At 35.8% G+C, this 19,973-nt stretch overlaps 1 protein-coding gene across 1 annotated transcript in view; it reads left to right on the plus strand.

Annotated features, from left to right (window-relative positions):
* The first annotated feature begins 16,027 nt into the window (after positions 1-16,027).
* Positions 16,028-19,973, plus strand: part of LOC148945386 (methionine--tRNA ligase, mitochondrial-like) — a 73,592-nt gene continuing 69,646 nt past the window's right edge. The window contains exon 1 of the mRNA XM_089099272.1: positions 16,028-16,159. Coding sequence (XP_088955398.1) covers positions 16,060-16,159 — 100 coding nt within the window. The 5' untranslated portion in view covers positions 16,028-16,059. The remainder of the gene's footprint in view (positions 16,160-19,973) is intronic.

Consider the following 19,973-nt stretch of genomic DNA (forward strand, 5'->3'; position numbering starts at 1 on the left):
TACAAATTTTAAAGCGAGTCTGTAGTCTTAATGCTAATAAAATTCCTTCACTTCGTCACATCGTCTACAAAATAATCATGAAATGTCTTTTCAGATCCAAAATGACAGTCAATCTTTGAACTGAGCTCACTGTGCAAAAGTGATGCCAAATTAAACTAAAAAATAATTAAATAAAGCAAAAATCTAAAAATGCTTTACTTTGTACTGTTAAAAGTGCCCTTAAATGTTTATTTTTACCATACCAAAACCCTTTTGTGTTTTCAGTAAAGCGCTAGTCTTCTGTAATCCTACAAACATAGGAAATGTCACCAGTTGATTTATTTGCATTAGTATTACGGGTTGCCTCCCCGTAGTAGCATAATATTTGTAGGCATGAATAAATAATGAGTCGGAGGTAACAGGCTTGAGACTGTCTGTGCAGGATTTCGACTCTTGTTGATAGAAGAGCATCGCCAAGTGCTGAAAACCATGTTGTGACCAAGATGGGCCACGGATTGCACAAAGCCTCCATTCATGGAGGTCCCAGGGACTTCTTGCTTTCCAGTTCTAAGCCGGCTTAAGCACTTCGGTGTAGACTTGAGAAGATATGTTGATCCCCGTCCTGCACTGGTATCCGGGGTCATTGCTTTTCCTGAGGCGAAAAAAATTTCAATGATTTAAAGAACATGAAAATTGGAACTTGGAATGTTACGACATTAAAAAATGACTATCGTATCGACATTTTGACTGACGAGTTCAGACGATTCGAACTGGATTTATTAGGAGTTTCAGAAACTCATATCCCTGGGGTAGGAAGCATGAAATTAGGTGATATAGAATTTGTTTACTCGGGCAGGAAGGATGGGTTACATATACAGGGAGTAGGGCTCATGATGAACAAGGAAGCTGCTAAGTCTTGTTCAGGCTGGGAAGGTATTAATAATATGATATTAATTGCTAAGTTTATGACTAATAATTTCAAGGTATCAGTTATAGTAGTATACGCCCCTGCAGAACCAACTGATGGAGATACTAGTGACTCAGATGAATTTTATTTACAGTTACAGGAGCAAAAAGACAAGGTCCCAGGTAGAAATATGATGTTATTGCTGGGAGATTTTAATGCTCAGGTTGGTAGAAATAAGAATATATGGTATCCCAGCTTAGGTAAATTTGGTGTAGGAAAAGAAAACAGTAATGGCTACAGACTTTTGCAATTGTAGGTTTAAAAATCTAGTTATAACCAATACAGTGTTTGGTCATAAAATGGCCCATAAGTTAACATGGTATTCACATGTTGGTAAGACAGCTAACCTTATTGATTATGTTATAGTAAGTCAAAGACTGGAAGGATCAATTCAAGATATTAGGGTATATAGGAGTGCTGTTATTGATGCTAAAAGTAAATATCGCCATCTAGTAGTGTCTAGGGTTAATTTAAAGCTGAAATTTTGGAGGGGTAATTACCTCCAGGGAAGTTATGATGCTAGTAGACTCCAGGATGAGAATTTAAGAGAAAATTTCCAGGAACAGCTGAATGCTAAACTTGAGAGTTTAAAATTTGAAAATGTGGAAGAAGGAATAACTTTAGAAAATAATTTGTGAAGTTGCTAAAGGTGTCAAAGGGAATAAAGCAAGACATGCAGTTATAAATATTACTGACAAAGCTTTATATTTAATAGAAAGGAGAAAGGACTTGTACAAGAATTATCTGAGTGATAGATCACATGAAAACAAAAAAAATGTAAAGAAAGTGGAGAAAGCATTGAAATTTGAACTAAGGAGGTGTGAAGTGGAGGCCATGGATAAAATTGCCGAGGATTTAGAAGATGGAGCTAGACGGCATAATAGTAAAATATTGTACTGGCACGTTAACAAATTGAGAGGTAGTAGTCAATTCGGACTTGTCCCAGTAAAAGATAGGAATGGGGTGGCAATTAGCGATAAGGCAAAAGCTAAAGCGAGATGGGCCGAACATTTTGAGAATTTGCTTAACCGAGATAAAGTTGCAGGAAAAATATAGAGGAAAAAGAAAAAGTTTGTGATACCTTGGATGTGAAGGAAGATTTGTTTTGTGAGGAGGAATTAGAAACAGTACTAAAAGGATTAAAGAATAATAAGGCTCCAGGTGCTGATAGGGTAGTAAATGAGTTTCTTAAATATGGTGTCTCTGAGGTTAGAAATAAGTTATTGAAGATTATGAATATGATTTTTGAAAAAGGGGAAGTACCTAACGATTTTAGTAAAACCTTAATTAAGTCACTTTATAAAAAAGGTGATAAAAGTGAGTGTGGTAATTATCGAGGCATTAGTCTGGTCTCTGTAGGTAGCAAACTACTTAGTAATATGTTACTCTTTAGACTGAGAGATGCCGTAGACAAAGTTTTTAGAGAAGAACAGTGCGGTTTTAGAAAAGGCAGAGGATGTGTTGACCAAATTTTCACTCTTAGGTTAATAATTGAGAAGTGCCTAAGTTTTCAAACACCTTTGGTCCTCAGTTTTATAGATTATGAGCAAGCGTTCAATTCTGTTGATAGAGGAGCTTTAGTAAAGGTTTTATCCTTGTATGGTATACCAGATAAATACATTAAAGCGATTAGTGCTATGCACGAGAACAACACTGCTGCTGTTAAGGTAGGGAAAGAGGCTAGCAGCTGGTTTTGTATTAAATCAGGACTTAAGCAGGGTTGTGTTCTATCCCCCTTTATATTGATTATTTTGATGGACTTTGTCTTAAAGAGCACTGGAAAGGCAATGGGAGACCACGGAATCAAATGGGGAGGAAAAAGTCTCCTTGACTTAAATTATGTTGATGATTTAAGTATCCTAGATGAAAGTTTGAGCAAAATGAATGAAGTTTTAGAGGTTTTGCAAGTTCAGGGTGCTAGAATTGGTTTGAAAATTAATTTTAGGAAGACTAAGTCACTAAGGCTAGGAATAAGTGAAGATGAAAAGGTGATGTTGGGAAATAAAAAGATTGATCAGGTGGGCAGCTTCACTTACCTTGGTAGTATTATTAGTAAAGATGGTGGGAGCAGTGAAGATGTGAAAAGTAGAATATCCAAGTCTAATGGTTTTTTTTAACATCTAAACAAAGTCTTGAAGAATAGTAAGATATGTCTGCTAACCAAGATTATAATATTAGAAGATACAGTGTTGACAGTTGTAAAATATGACTCTGAAGCATGGATAATCTGAAAAGCTGATGAATATTTGCTAGATGTTTTCCAGAGAAATTGCTTAAGGATTGTTCTGGGTACCCGGCTGACTGACCGTATTTCAAACAATAGGCTACACGAAAAATGTGGTTCAATACCGTTCTCTAGGTCTATAATAAAAGAAAGATTGAGGTGGCTAGGGCACGCTGCGCGAATGAAGGATGACAGATTGCCGAAGATTGTTCTTTTTGGCCAACCATCTAGGGCTAAACGGAAAGCAGGTCGTCCCCTTCTGGGGTGGGAGGATTTCATAAAGAAAGACTTAAAGGACATGGGAACTTCGTGGGCGGGTGTAAAAAGGGAGGCTTTGAATCGACTGGGGTGGAGGAAGAGCGTGCGCAGCTGTGTTGGCCTCAGGCGGCTTGGTGCTGCGATGAGTTGTTAGTAGTAGTAGTAGTTTATTGATATATGTTAGATAGGCTTTGAAGTAATAATTTTTGTTCGTTTTAAGTTCATCTTCGCTCTTTACTTCCCTCGGGAAAACTTTGTTTTTTCAAATTAATTATTCCAATTGAACGACCCTTGTGGCTCAGTAGTCGTTTTAAAGGATTAGGTCAAAATTTCAAACTTGAGCATAAAGAGCTATTGAATAGGGGCCAGCCCCCCTCATATAAGGATTAACGTTGCTCCTTACTTTCAGCGGAAAAACTGTTTTTTTATTTAATTTTTGGTCGTTTTTCAAATAAAATCGTGAAATCCGGCTTCTCGTTCTAGGAAAATTATCTCCCACCCCGAAAAAATTCCGGTACTTGTTTAGAAACCGGTAGGCACGTGAAAAAGACCGCATCGAAATCTCAAAGATGCATTATGAAAAACAGATTTTTGCTGCCTAGTGAGGTATTGCTCACTCCGTGACAAAGATTTAAACTTTAGTTTTTTGGGGATGAAGGGGCAAAAAAGGTACCTAGGTTAGGTTACATATTTAATCTATGTTATGTTTTACCCCCCCCTTAATGTGCGAATATATAGCCTAATTTTGTTCATAAACTATTATATTTTCATCTTATTTTGTTTTATTTCATTAGCACTAACGAAACTTCACTTCTTGTGTATTTACCGGATTCTTAACAAGTACCAAAATTCCTCCATGGAAGGTTCATCCCACGTAAAATACCCCCCCCTGGAATACTCTTCTCAGAAAATTTCTTGCAGACGATTGCGCTTGAAAAATTCTCCTTATTATACTTTAATTTGAAAAAGAAAATTTAATTTTTGATAATTTTTCAAATCATGTCGGAAATCCTCCCCTCCGTGAAAGTTTTGATCTGTGAAAACCCATTTATTGTTTACAAACAATGTTTTAAGAAAACCTATTGGAGCATCGTTAATCTACTTTGCAGTTCATAAAACTATCGCAAACGGAAGATGTGGTTTTCTTTTGCTGTACACCACTTGTCTAACTTTTAATGTAGCCCAGGGTTGCCACCACAACCAAATAAAATCACCTGTTTTTCACCGAGAAAATCACCAGATTTTTATAAAAAAATCACCAGAAATCACCAGTATTTAAAAAAAAACACCCAAAAATCACCAAAAATCGGTGGTCAATAATGATAAGCTTTACACCAAAAAGACGCGTTGGACACCCTGAGCTAAGAAAGGTCGCCAACTACTCAAGAAGGAGGATAATTTATTCCTTAACCGGAATTCCAGGCGAAGACTGAAATTGTTACCTAAAATCCTGTTACTGGACATAAAGAGCCTTTTTATTTTTTTTAACTACTTTTATACTTTTCTTTGTCTTTACTTTGAAAAATCTTTTCTTTTTCTTTTTTCTAGGTCTCCATTGAAAAGAATAACCCCAATAATCCTCTTTTGTCCTCAAATCGAATTTCATTTGCTTATGATCGTTTTTAATCCCCCTGCCATAGTCGGTATCCTTAGTGGTAAACTTTAGCTCTGAAAAAGACGAATCAAATGGTGTCAGTTTCTTATATATTTATTTTACTTCCGGAAAATTGTCGTGGGTCAAGTTTAAGCTGAAATATCAGATAAGTGGAGCTAAATCTTATTTCCCTGGTTCCTTAGACGAGAGCCCTTGAGACTGAGTCCCCTGGTTTCTTGAGACTGTTAAGTCCTTTGAAAAAGACCTAGCCAAGGCTGCTGAATCTATGTTCATGTGGGATTATGCTTTTTTACCTGATAATTTTGTTTTTTCGTTTCTGAGCCTCAATCCGTTTTTATGACACATGGGACACACATGTATGTATTTATAAATTAAAATTTGTAACTATGGGGAAGCCGATTGCCAAGCTAAAAGGATACACAGATGTGGTGACGCTTTCTAATTAAGTCAATTTGGAATTTAGTAAAATATTAAGACGCAAATACAAAAGTTTATATATAACACTTTTTATTAAGATAAGGAACATATCCTGGCAGGTGTATGCTTAATAGGAAATTAAAAAATTAACACTTCCTAGCTATGTGCATCAGTGGGTCTCGATAAGGTGTGGTTGAGGAAATGTATAAACAATAAATTTTATGGGAAGGGGCGACGAGATACTAATCTTACGCCGGAGTGACCTCTTGTCCGTTTATTTAGAAATACCTTGGAATATTGTCGGATCAATTTATGTGTCTAAATATCTTATTGTATTGTATATTAATGTAGATTTCTGACACTTTAGATTCCGTTGGAATAACCAGTCCTAGTAGAACATTTAGCAATTATCAATACCTGTCCTAGTACATGTTAGCTGAATAAAATTATCGTTATATTTTCATCCCCTCTACAATGTACATTCAGTCCCTCATATATTCCCAGCTGATACGCCTCATTAGTTAGATTATTGGCTAAGGCATATTACCAACGTTTAATTGCCTTAGGGTCATAGTTTATCTACCCTATAAAGGGAGAATAAAGGCATCTACAACAACCTCACCTTAATACCATAAAAACCAATTTACCACAGCTGGTGGCAGAGGTGGGATTGTGGTGACACTTTCTAATTAAGTCAATTTGGAACTTAGTAAAATATTAAGACGCAAATACAAAAGTGTAGAAATACCACTTTTTATTAAGATGAGGAACATATCCTGGCAGGTGTATTGCTTTATAGGAAATTGAGAAATTACCACTTCCTAGCTATGTGCGTCAGTGGGTCCCGATAAGATGTGGTTGAGGAAATGTATAAAAGATACGTGTTATGGGAAGGGGCAGCGAGATACTAACTTTATGTCAGACTGACCTCTGGTCGATTGATGTAGAAATACCTTGGAATATTGTCGGATTATTGCAAGTGTCTAAATATCTTATTGTATTATATCTTTTTGTAAATTTTTGATACTTGTCGTTTCCTGGAACATATATATAATTAAACCTTGTACTAGTCTATGTTAGCTGAATAAAAGTATTGTATTATAGCCAACCCCTCTATAATCTAAATTTAGTCCCTCGAATATACCCAGCTGGTGCGCCTCATTAGTCATGTCATAGCCTAAGGCATGCTACCAAAGTTTAATTACCTTAGGGCCATAGTTTATCTCCCCTATAAAGGGAGAAATTGAAATGTCAACAACAACATCACCCCAACAACCATAAAACCACTTTACCACACAGAAGCCCAAAATAACACCTCTCTTTAAAAATAACGGATAAAAACAAGACATAAAATATGAAAGTCACTGATTAATTCATCTCAGTAAGACAGCGAAACCAATCATGCATGGAATGTCAACCAGTTTTGTAAAAATCACCAAATTAAATCAAAATCCTCAGATTAAATAAGAAAATCACCAGAAACCACCAGATACAAGAAAATCACCAGGAGGATGAAAAATCACCAGATCTGGTGATAAATCAACAGCGTTGGAAACCCTGGTGTAACCCAACAGTAGGTAATATTTGAAGCAATCTATTAATTTATAGAATGAAAGAAAAGGTCAAACTTAAAATGGACAGAGATCTACCAAAGATAAAAATGCGGCTGCTGCTGCAGCCGCACGCCTCTTAAGACAAAAGAATCATTTCAGTTGTAATTTGAGATATTAAAAAAAGATAAAAAAGAAAATAAAAAAAGCAATTTCTAATCAAAGTTTCTAGGAAAACAAACTGTCTCTGCATAAAAACTTTGTGGCAATTAATTTAGCTTTACTATTTCAAAAAGATTCTTGTTTTCTTTATCTTCCTTGTAAATCTATCATTTGAAAGGTATTGAAAATTAAACTAAGATGGTGGAAATATACAATAGACCCCGACGCCACATTGGTTTTTCTTTCGGGGGTGAATAGCTGATTTTTAGGGAGAATGGCGACGTGCCGTGGCGTGCCAACGAAAAATTTCGGCACGCCACCAATTTTCTTTATTAGGAAGGAGTTTCAAATCTCCTTCAAAAATTTTTAAAGACACCCTTAGTGATATATCTTTGCGAATAAAAGATCTAAAGCCGAACTGGCCAGCCATGACAAAATAAAGACGACAAACGGTTCTATGGCCAGCAAATGAAGACGAAGAAAAACAACAAAAATCAAACGAGTATTTCGCCCGTATCTAACAAGGCGTCTTCAGCGTAGAAAAAAGCAAACTAAAAATTATATATGAAACTAAAATATACTAACCTAAAATATATAATATACAATTACTTAACATTTAACAATTCGTAGCTACCTTCATCAACAAAGTTACAAAGGTAACTGGATTAACTGGAGTAACTGGTCGTGTTTATATTCATTTCTTTTTGTTTTTTGTAATGTATTTTTCTAATCCAAATAAAGCAGACGTGTCTGTTAAGGCCTTTTAGACCTCTGGGGTACTTACTACATAACGACACACGTAAATTCGAGGAAAACGTGACAAGCTAAAAGATCTGCAGAATCAAGAGTATTTTTCGGACTATTTATTCTCTTGCTATTCAATAAATGGTAGCATTCGCTTTCCTCCATTTCTGTGTTTTCCTTCTACCTGTCATTCTACTCTATTCTACCTGTCATGTTTGTCTGACTCGTAAAAACGTAACAAAAATGGATATAAACAAATTTGGTATGCGTTTTTTAGGTTTTTTCTATATACCCCCCCCCCCCTGATTTTTTTTAGTAAAACTCCCTCCGAAAAAAAAATCCTGGGTACGGCCTTGCAACCCAGTGTGAATCACAGTAATGAGGCAGCTTTTGTTCTTCGTATGTAGCAGAACACAGAAGAAGCTAAGGACTCAGTTCGTTTAGTGGAAGAGGAAGAAAAACAACAGCGGCCTTATAGCATATAAATTAGACCCAGTTTAGAGGCCTTAACTAGGACAAAATTTGAACAATGGAAGCCGCAGTGCATGTAAAAGCAAGTGGATGCTGCTTTCCAACTCCATTCTAGCAGGCAGGGGCGTTGCAACGGAGGAAAGGGGGAAGCATCCCAAACTTTTTAAGATTCGGTAAAATATGTACCAAAAACCCAAAATTATACTGAATCCGAGAAAATAACAGAGTATCTACATCAGTATCTCAGCGATTCCCAAATTTCAATCCGATATCATTGCCAATTCCAAGATCCGGTCGATAAGGTTCGAAGTTCAGTCGTACAATTTATAAATTCTGTGAAGAAAGTCTTGTAATAATATATCTAGTTGTTAAATATAAATAGCTGAATCAAAATCTAAAATCGTTCCACAAATTTGAAGAAAAATTGAAGATTTGGTTGAATTTTGCACAATATTTTAGTCTGATACCTCTCTTCTTTCCGAAATCCAAGTGAAATTTCTGGAACGGATATGGTAGAATGCGGAATTCGTTAACTTTGCATTTTCGCAGTTTCACCAAATTGGCCTAGTTTAAACTAAGAAATTAAAATCTGTTTCTGACCTAAAATAAGTTATTCGCTTACTGGATTTACTGCTTTTACGTTTGTTTCACCTATTTTATTTTTCCTCTTTTTTAGCCAAAGTTGAATAGTGAGCAATAAAATAAGCAAAATATGGCCTTGGTTGCAAAATTTCAAGAATATACTTTCAACTTATGGCCGCTTAGAAATATTCTGAGCTAAGAATCTTCGATCTTAGCTAAAGTTTACATCCGCATTTTAGGACAATTAAAACAAAAATAAGTTTTTTTTCCACTGAAAAAATAAGGAGCAACATTAAAACTTAAAACGAATAGAAACTATTACGTATATAATGTGGGCTGCCCCTCCTCAATACCCCTCTCTTCACGCTACAATTTTTTTAAGAACTTTAAAAAAATATTTTGATTCTAATTACACGACTCTTGTGCTTCAGGAATCCTTCTTATAGAATTGAGACAAAATGCCAAACTTTAGCGCAAGGAGTGGGGTATTAAGGAATAAGTGCAATAATAAATCATATATGTAATAATTTATGTTCATTTTATGTTTTGATGTTGCTCCTTACTTTTAGTAGAAAAAAACTTGTTTTTTATTTAATTTCTGATCATTTTTCAGATAGTCCTTTAAATCAGCCCCCCCCCCTCCGGGGGAAATCCCCCCACGACAAATTCATCCATAGAAATTTCCTTCCACATAAAATTTTTCCGCCGAAAAATTGCCCCGGGCAATGACCGAGTCAAAAAATGACCCAGTTAAAATCAAAACGAGCAAAAATTAACATTAGTATGGCTGACAACCCCCATGTTTTCTCAAGACCAGAACATGATTTGCACTGTACTGAAAACAAAATACATTTTAAATGTTTTCACTTTTTTTACTTTAATAAATAAAAAATTATAAAAACTTTAATGAATAAATATCTGCATATGAATATTAAAATGACAATCCGCGGTCATTTGTATTTTTCTTTTTTTTTGTCAATAAAGTACAAATTATGTTCTGGTCTTGAGAAGACAAGTGGGTTATCAGCCCTGTGGCAGACAAGCGGACAAGTGGTGCAAAGATTATTTGACATCATTGCTGCTCATTTTTGGCTTAATTTTCTGAATCTTCTCTTTACTTTTCTTTGAAAAACTAATTTTGTGGAAATTTTTTTTATAAATTAATCAGCCAATAAACCAATTCTTTGGTACATCAGTTGATATCAAAATTCTGTTTTTTAGTGTCAGTTACTATGGGTCACTTCTTACATACAGTTCATTACCACAAACTGTTTGAAAAGAATGATTGAACCAGTTTTCAGTAAGGAAAATTCGAAACATATCAAAACAGTTATGGTTTTTCCAATCGTATCTTAATTCCAAGTAGTTCCAAAATTTCTTTAATACATGATATTGTGAGGTCGTCTTATGAAGGAAGAAAAATTATACGACAAAGGACACTTTGTAATCCTGTAAATTCCAAATATTTTGCCGCTTCACGACATGCCACAAGGAAAGACAAATTACTGCAAATGAAGTGATAGATCTTAAAAGTGAATAATCTTAATATATATACAAAAACAAAACAAGATCTGTAAAGCAGAACAATTTTATTGCTTTGAATCACTTCAAATAGATTATCAAACTGTGCTGCAAGAACTCAAGAGGACTGCTGTAAGTAAGAGAATAAACTCTTTAAGAAAATGTTGTGAAATTATGAGTGGCCGAGGACACCCTTTTCCCTTTAAATACGCCACTGCCTGCTCAGTTTGTAAACTCTTCTTCCCATCTTCTGGTTAGAAGTAAATATTGATAGACTTTTACGAAAGTTACTTAGCAGGCTAGCTTACATAGCACACTGAAACCAACAAATCACTGCAGAAACATAATGCTAAATATAGACAGACCGGCGGCATGTCCTAGAATATCAGTAGAAGGTTCAATCAAGTGTAAATTGAAAGTTGTAGTAACCTTTTCAAGTAACAAAAAAAGATAGTGGCCCATCGAAGTGCCATTTTCTGCCGTTTTGTCGTACAAAACGGTAATTTTGGCCCAATGAGTGCCTAAAAGCTATCAAGTAAAGATTTTGAAACAGCCATTATCGAAAATTACCGAATTAAAATTCTACACAATTGAATTAAAATTATCGAAAGACTATATATATTCAGCTTCACAGTTTCAGAGGTGGTAATACCGCGGGGTAGGGCATTTGTTTCTAAGGATGCTCGTAGTCCACACAAAATAAATGGTTAATAAATCGGGATATTTAAATAAATATAGATAATAAATATAGATATAATATAGATATAATATATATATATATATATATATATATATATATATATATATATATATATATATATATATATATATTTTTATATATATATATATATATATATATATATATATATATATATATATATATATATATATATATATATATATATATATATATATATATATATATATATATATATATATATATATATATATATATATATATATATAATAAATACAGATAAATATAGATATTTATCTTAAAGCTTCATGTAAATAAGTTGATTCATTTGAGGTTTGGTAAAATGGATAAAGTGGATTTTGTTCTGGGGAGAGTGTGCCTGAAGCTCTGAAAGATGCGTTTTTATGCTTGGATTTTCGCCTCTTCATGAACTATCAAATGCATATAGCATGAGCCTTAGGGGAGGGGGGTCGAAACTAATTGCCAATCTCCCTACATACTGGGAATTTCTTGGAACTAAGCTTGTCATATGGGGGCTGTGGGGCGGTTGCTCCCCTCTTATTGCACAAATTTTTCCTGTGCAAAATAAATGGAGTCGTCTGAATTAAATGTTTGTGAACATTGAAAAACCTGTCTTGTTCACTGTATGAGAACAAGTGAACCAGGTTACATGTATAATGTTTTTTCAAGAACAATTAGTGAGTAGAAACAGCAAAAGACTTCAGTGTCTATTCTGACGATAGTCAGAATATACACTCGTCACCGTATTTTGAAACGTACATTTCGTAACTTCAGACTCCATAACTTTAAAGCAATATATAAAGCATTATATAAAGCATTGGTGAGGTATATTGTCAGACTTCATTATGTCTAACCTCAGGACCTCATAAGTTAAACCTAATGTCAAATCATTAGTCGAAGGAAAGCATAGTGATGCCGATGAGGTCAAAGTTGCTGTAGCCAGTCCGAAGAGATATCCTTCATCATCAAGGCGTTGCCCCAATCTCCTCGACCCAACCTTGCGTTGCTCCAAAGCTGCGATAAGTCGAAACGTACTCAATTGCCAGCCAGGACCGTCCTGGAGCCGACATCGAGGAGGACAGAAGAAAATTCTTTCGAAGAAATTCGAACAGGACCTTAAACCATGGGGAGACTTCTGGAAACACGATAGGAGATGGGCCAGAGACTGGCTGAAAATTGCCCGGGAAGCTGCAGTCGACAGATCGACGTGGTGTTCGAAAATAGTTCCAAACTCCAATGGTGCCGGGCAGGAGAGTTCTTCGTCTGGCTACCTTTGAAAGAAAACTAAGTAAATAAGAGGTCTATAGTTGAGCATTGCCCTAGTTTGAGTTATTGGGAAGACTATTCTGATAGGCTGCGAGTAGAATCCATATAAAGGCGTTCGATAAGGCTATTACTGCATTAGAAACAACTACCTGATAGTTTTTAAATGCGTAGCTTACACCTTCGAAGATTACAGTTTTGTTTTTTAAGGCTAGTGCCAATTTCATGAATATGTTCAGAATCGTCAATCGAACTGGTAATATGGACTCAAGTATGTTCTTCAGATTGTTGGATTACACAGCAACTAGGCAATAAACTTACAAGTTATATTCCCCTGAAGGGAACAGAAGGATTGGCTCAAGCAGTTTTTTTTTGTCTCGAGTTTGTAATTGTTGGAACCTTCTTTCAGAGGAAGTTACATGTTCTTAAAGTTTCAGACGATTTAAGAGTTCGATACTCAGTAGTGATTTTTACCAGCCTGAATATGAGGATCCCTGGTTAAGTTCTGAAATATCAAGAGTTGTTTTTTTCCTTGCATTAGTATTTGGTTATAGCTGTTACTCGAAGAGCTTTATAATATATTTGTTTATATGTCCGAAAAGTGAAATCTTTTTGCGTTGTGGTAATAATAGATAAATAAATTAAAGGTTTTATTCGTATGCTTAATGGAACAAATGTGGAAAAACGAGTGTGAGGGATTATGAGTGCCACAAAAAAATTCCCGATTGAGGAGGGGGGTAAAATGTTACCTTTAACTTTGTTTTTACCAAGTTTTAAATGATAATATTTCTTGTTTTCTTATCTATCTGTGTTTTGAAAGTTCAGTTTCAAGAGTTTTAAATCATTTTACAAAGCATTAGTGAGGCCTATTGAAGAGTACTGCTTTAGTGTTTGATATTCATTAAACCGTTCTAACGGGCTGCAAGTGGATAGAAGGGTGTAAAGAAAGAGGCTTTGAGTGGTTTGGGTGGAAGAAGAGAGTGCGTAGCTGTGTTGGCCTTATGTGGTTTAGTATTGCATGGAGTTGTTAGTGGTAGTAACAGTTTATCCAATAAAACTAACGGCTATACAGCATCGCATATTAGAACATTTGGGTCGTTAAGATAGAAAAAAAAGTGTTTTAGGCCGATACTGTCAAAACTTCTATAAGATATATTCCAGATGAATTGAATGAACATATCATGAGTTTAAAAGCATGGAAGCCTTTTACGCCACTCTACCCTAGAACACTCGTGATGCGTCTCTTCATTGCTAAGAGTTGTCTGTTTTTTTTTATGCAGCAGATTTTATCAGTCAGATAGTCAATTAAAGGTGTTATGCCTGTAAAGGAAGGAGATATAAGGGAAGTTTCTAAAACTGGATTCCAGATTAATTGACTTATATATATATATAAATATATATACATATACATACATATGTATATATGTATATATATATATATATATATATATATATATATATATATATATATATATATATATATATATATATATATATATATATATATATATATATATATATATATATATATATATTCAATTCATCTGAAGCACCTCTAATAAAAGTTTTCAGAAGATGGGAATAAAACTTTCGTGGCTTAATTACACCATCCCAGTTGCAGAATATATTGGCGAATACCCTAATATACAAATATACTCTTCAAATGTTTTTCAACCATTTGAACCTGTTTAGTTAATGAAAATCTTCGTTAAGTTCAGATTTATGTCGTCACTAAAAGTTTTTTTTTCAGATTTATGTCGTTACTGAAAGTATTTGAACTACAATAAAATACTATCTATATTTTGAATTGTTTCTTCTTTTCAAATATATTGCGTAATTTATAAAATATTATATTATACGCTTATTATACGCTTGCACCAATCGCCATTCATCTTGGAATCAGTTTCAACTAGAAGTCCCAAATTGGAGTCAGTATTCCCCCTATGCGTACCCCTTTAATGGAACTCTGCCTTGGGAAATGAGCCCACCTATTTTTCAAGCAATACTTATTATAACGTATTCAAATCAAAGTCTGAGTCACTACGTTCAGAGTATTTTGACTAAAGCTGCGCTAATACCTCCTTCCATAGAAAATGGAATCTACATTAATGGTTATGTCTGTAATCTGGGAGTTGGAGGAAAAAATCATATCCCATCATTGGCTTCTAACCTTTTTTCTCAACTTCCTTTGGGATTTTCCATTTTGTCAGCTGAATTAAGTGCCATTCGCCTGATCATAAATGTCCTCATAAATTATAACATCGTAGATGAGAATATTCTTTGCCTTTCTGACTCCATATCGGCAGTGCTGCTTCTAAAAAAATCAATAGAATTGCCAATGATAAAGACTTAATCCACTTTGGAAGACATCTTCTGAACCTTCAGGCTAAAAGCAACCAGATTTATTTCCAACATGTTCCAAGGCATCAAATATAATGATACTGCTGATTTACTGGCAGCCAAGGCTTCTTTGTTAAATCCCAGTCCTCCCTCTGACCTCAATTCCAGAGGTATTATTAGGCAAAGATCTAAATGTTAATCGCAGTAAATTGGTTTTTATCTCCTTTTCATACTAGATTACATACAGTGCTATATTACCTTCTGGAATCAGATGCCCTTCTTCTCAATAGTCTGTTATTTAATTGGAAACTACATCACTCCCCTCCGACTCGGGTTTGCTTCTCAACCAATGAAACTATCCAACATGTCTTATTTGTTTGTCAGCCACTGAGTGTGAACACTATTTCCCTTAAACGCCTCTGCTACATGGCTAATTTTCCAAATACCTAAACTACAATCCAGAATTCTAACCTGACTTGGCGCATGGATAGAAAGATTTTTGAGGCATTTATTGATGTTTTAAAGAAGAGACAAATTGATCAGTGATTATAATTGCACAACAAAGTCATTGAAAAAAAGAAAAAAAAGGGGTTATTCGTCATTTGTTTTGGAGAGTGCAGAAGAGAGCGCGAGTGAGTGTGAAGAACCGTACTGGTACCAGCCGGCTTATAGGTCTTAAGCAGCTGGGGATAGAAACTCAAGTACTCGCACTTCCCACAACTCATCAATAAAATTAAGAAGTTTAATTGGGATGATTGGTTTGTCTTAATTAATAAGAAGACTTGGTTACAGAGGAGGACAATGAATCTCTGAATATCCGTTGATACAATTTGGAGAGTCAAAGGGGTGAAAAGACTAATTGGTAGTTCCTATCTGTACAAATTTTTAGAACTGGGAACTGGAAATATAATTGTTCAATAATTTGCATAATCCATAAAACAAAAGATTGACCCCTAATTCGTCCACTTTAGAAATGATTCGAGAGATTATTTGGCCAACTTCATAAGAAAAAGTTCAATTCTGGTAATTTACTTTAGATGAGATTTATAGAAGGAATTCAAAATTTCCACAAGGAAATACTACCAAGTTATAACGAACGATGCCATATTTCTCTGTTGAAACAAATGTCTACATAAATAACGAGCTGTTGTCTAGTTTGAAATTATACAATCACAGTCACAGATGCCACACTTTTTATGGTTTAGAAGAAATTCGTTCTATGAAGAAAGGAAAGAAAAAATTCAAAACATGTCATCAGATAGTTTGGGAAGTCTTACAAGCTCTCTTGCAGAGCTTGCTATTGATAGAAGGTGTTTTATATCAACTCCCATCTTTTATGTTAACGCAGGTAACATGAAGGTTTTGGGTAAAATATAAGCTGTCTTTGGCTTCAGCCAATTATGTTGCCCTAGACTGGGCCTAGGCCTACTTGGAGTACCCTATGGGCATGTGGTCATGGTCTATTAATGTCTAGCACAAAGAGTACAAGAAACTTGTAAAAGTTCAAAATAGTTCTAGTATTAAAAAGAAAAGTAGTAAAATTATAAATAAGAGGCTGATCAGTAAATTTCAAGATTTTGTATGCTCTATCTGAATATAATGCTCTTTCTGAATGTTATATTTCTGAATATAATAAATCTGAATATAAACCAAACCTAAGCCTGTTTGGTTTGGTAAACCTTTATATCAACAAAATATTCATATAGGTAAGAAAGAAATTTATGCCTGGAATCAGAATTTCAGCCTAAATCCATATAGCCTATGGCATTTGTTTCTGTTGCAAATTTGATTTTAAGGTCTTTGAGATGATACCTATTTCTCTTATTTTAGATATTGCTGATATACTGGTAAATTTTTCACAGTTCATATTATGGTAAATTTCTACCAAATCATATTATTGACTTATGCATAAATTGAATATGCCACTTGATGCCTTTTTTTATGCTGATTACAAATATGGTCAATATATACCAAATCATATTATTGAGTTAGGACTAAAGTGAATACACCATTCAATGCCTTTTTTTTATGCTGATTACAAATATAATAAGCATTTCTATCGGAAATGAATTTCAGCCCCCCCTATATAGGCTATAGGCTACCTAACCTACCCCTGAATTGGCATATATAGGGGGGGGGGAGGGCAGAAATTCATTTCTGAGAGAAATGCTTATAATATTCACAATCAGAATAAAAAAGACATCGAATGGGGCATTTACTTTAGTCCTAACTCAATAATATGATTTCGTAGATATTGACCACAAATATAGCCTAATAATCATTTCTATTGGAAATGAATTTCATCCCCCCCTATAGGGTAAGACACCCAGTAGTCGGCCACCTGCCTATTCTTGGACAGAATCTTTTATACTATTTTAATAACTAATTTACAATGAGCTGTTTGTATGTCTGAGTTTAGGCAGAATTGTCACTTGTTAGTAAATTCAAAAATAGGAGGTGCTGTACAAGTGAAACTATTTGAATTAGTAACCTACTTTTTCAGAAATTCTTCATAAATTTTTTGATACAAAAATTAAGTTTCTAGGTGGTATAATACAGTAATTAGAGTAGTTTAAATGTCAAAAAGTTTTCAAAGTGATTAAAGTGTCTGACTACTGGGTGTCTTACCCTATACCAATTCAGGGTATATATTTCCACATTAGGGGGGTGGGGGTAAATTTTGTTTCTGATGTAAATGAGAGGTAAGTTTAAACTTTCCCCCCACCCACCCTAATGTAGAACTATATACCCTGAATTGGAATATATAGGGGGGCTGAAATTCATTTCCAATAGAAATTATTATTATATTCGTAATCAGCATAAAAAAAGGCATCAAATGGTGTATTCACTTTATTCCTAACTCAATAATATGATTTGGTAGAAATTTACCCATATTATGGGTAAAGGAGGGAAGGAAGAACACTACCAAAAGTTTGCAAAAGCTCGAAACAAACTAAGAAGCCTAACTAAACAACTTTACGCACAGTACGAGTCCAAGCTAGCTGATGATAGTAAGAATAACCCAAAGAAGTTCTGGAAGTACGTATCAAGTAAGGACCACAGCAGACGGTCAGTAAAAGCACTCAGTACAGATGATAGCAAGGAAGTGACCAACTTGAAGGACATCACCAAACTCCTCAACAGGCAGTTTGCGTTGGTTTTCACCAATGAACCAGATGGTCCTCTTCCTCATAGCCCACCATATGACATCCCTAACCCAATGCCACCTATTCTACTCTCCCCCCCCCCCTGTCGTCCAAAAGCAACTTGAAGCGCTAGACGTCAATAAGTCCGCCGGTCCTGATAACTTGCACCCAAGACTATTGAAGGAGCTTGCCAAAGAAATTGCACAACCACTATGCAATATATTCCAACTGTTACTTGACTCAAAAAAGGTACCCAAAGACGGGAAGCTGACCCATGTCACCCCAATATTCAAGAAAGGTGACCACACCAAAGCCAAAAACTACAGACCCATCAGTCTGACCTCAGCAGTGGCAAAAACCCTTGAGCAGATTGTGAATGGTGATATTTTGACACATCTCCATAATAATAATATACTTTCCCCTGACCTGCACGGATTTCTGCCAGGAAAATCAGTTGAGACCAATCTCCTTGAGACATACAGCACCATAACAGATCACCTGGAGAAAGGAACCCCTGTGGACCTGATTTTACTGGACCTAGCCAAGGCTTTCAACAAGGTACCACACAACTGTCTCAGACTGAAACTTTCAGCAACAGGTACCCACTTGGACGTGGTTGATTGGGTCATGGACTTTCTGACTGGTCGGAGTCAGCAGGTTCGACTCTTCACAACTAATGGTGATAAGGTCTTCTCCGAACCATGTGATGTTGTTAGTGGAGTCCCCCAAGGTACTGTCTTGGGCCCTACCCTATTCCTTATATACATCAACGATATGATGAACGGAACAGAAAACAACATCACTCTCTATGCCGACAACTCCAAGCTGTTTGGGCCTCCAAACCAACAAAGTCTGCAGCGTGACCTTCATAAAATCCAAACGTGGGCACAAGACTGACTACTTGAATTCAACACATCAAAGTGCAGTGTCCTTCACTTTGGAAGCAACAACCCCTGTCACCAGTATAGCATGTCCAATCCCAATTCACTGGCTAGCTTAGTACTAAAGACAAGTCCCAAAGAAAGAGATCTAGGAGTGCTGATAGATGAACAACTGAAGTTCCACGGCCACTGGCAACAAGCAGTTTCAAAAGCAAATTCAAGCCTTGGTCTCCTCAAACGTACTATAACCAGCCGCTCCCATACAGTCTTTCTAAGGCTCTATAAGGCTATAGTTAGACCTGTTTTGGATTTTGGTATGTGTCTCACCTCCCCTTCTTATAAGAATGACACCAGTCTAATCAAAGGAGTTCAGAGACGTGCCACAAAGTGCATAGCTGACCTACGAGATCTCCCATACAACAAGAGACTGGAATGCATGCAGCTGCCAACACTCGTCTTCAGACGTTGCCGTGGTGATATGATGCTGACCTACAAGTATAATACACAACCAAATAACCCCCTCTTTACCAAACATTCAAGTCAGCACCATACAAGAGGACACTCACATAAGCTGTCAAAACGTTTTGTTAAAACACAAACGCAGCAACACTTCTTCTCCAAGCATGTTGTCAACGATTGGAATAGCCTTCAGGCTGAAACAATGACTGCACCTACGGCTGCGTCCTTCAAGTCCAGACTTGACAAGGAATGGAATAACAAGCCATGGAAATATGAGTGGGACTGTCCGTCCCACTCAACTACTGACTGATGCTAACTTTATCATAATAAGTGTCTTGCTAGGAGGCTGATGCCGCTTGTCATATCCAACCATCTCGCATACTCAATCCGAAGTTGCTGTTGTGTGGTGGTGTCAGCTCTGTACCACTGAGAATGGTCTTTACAGGCCATACCAACCTTGTGGCCACCGCTACCGAGTGGGCTTAAATTGTATCTCTCTAGCAGACCTCTCATATGGCATGTCACTGGGCCCTAACACAGTGACGAATTTTTGCCATCATTTGACCCGGAACACAACAGATCCAGTACGGACCTTAATTTGCTCCGAAGTGTGAATTAAGGTAATTATTGACTTATGAATAAAATAAACATACTGGCATGACCATTTTTATGGCAT

This window comes from Artemia sp. Qi Xiang Cuo, chromosome 13, assembly GCF_049724085.1.
Source record: "Artemia sp. Qi Xiang Cuo chromosome 13, ASM4972408v1, whole genome shotgun sequence".
NCBI classification, from domain to species: Eukaryota; Metazoa; Arthropoda; class Branchiopoda; order Anostraca; family Artemiidae; genus Artemia; species Artemia sp. Qi Xiang Cuo.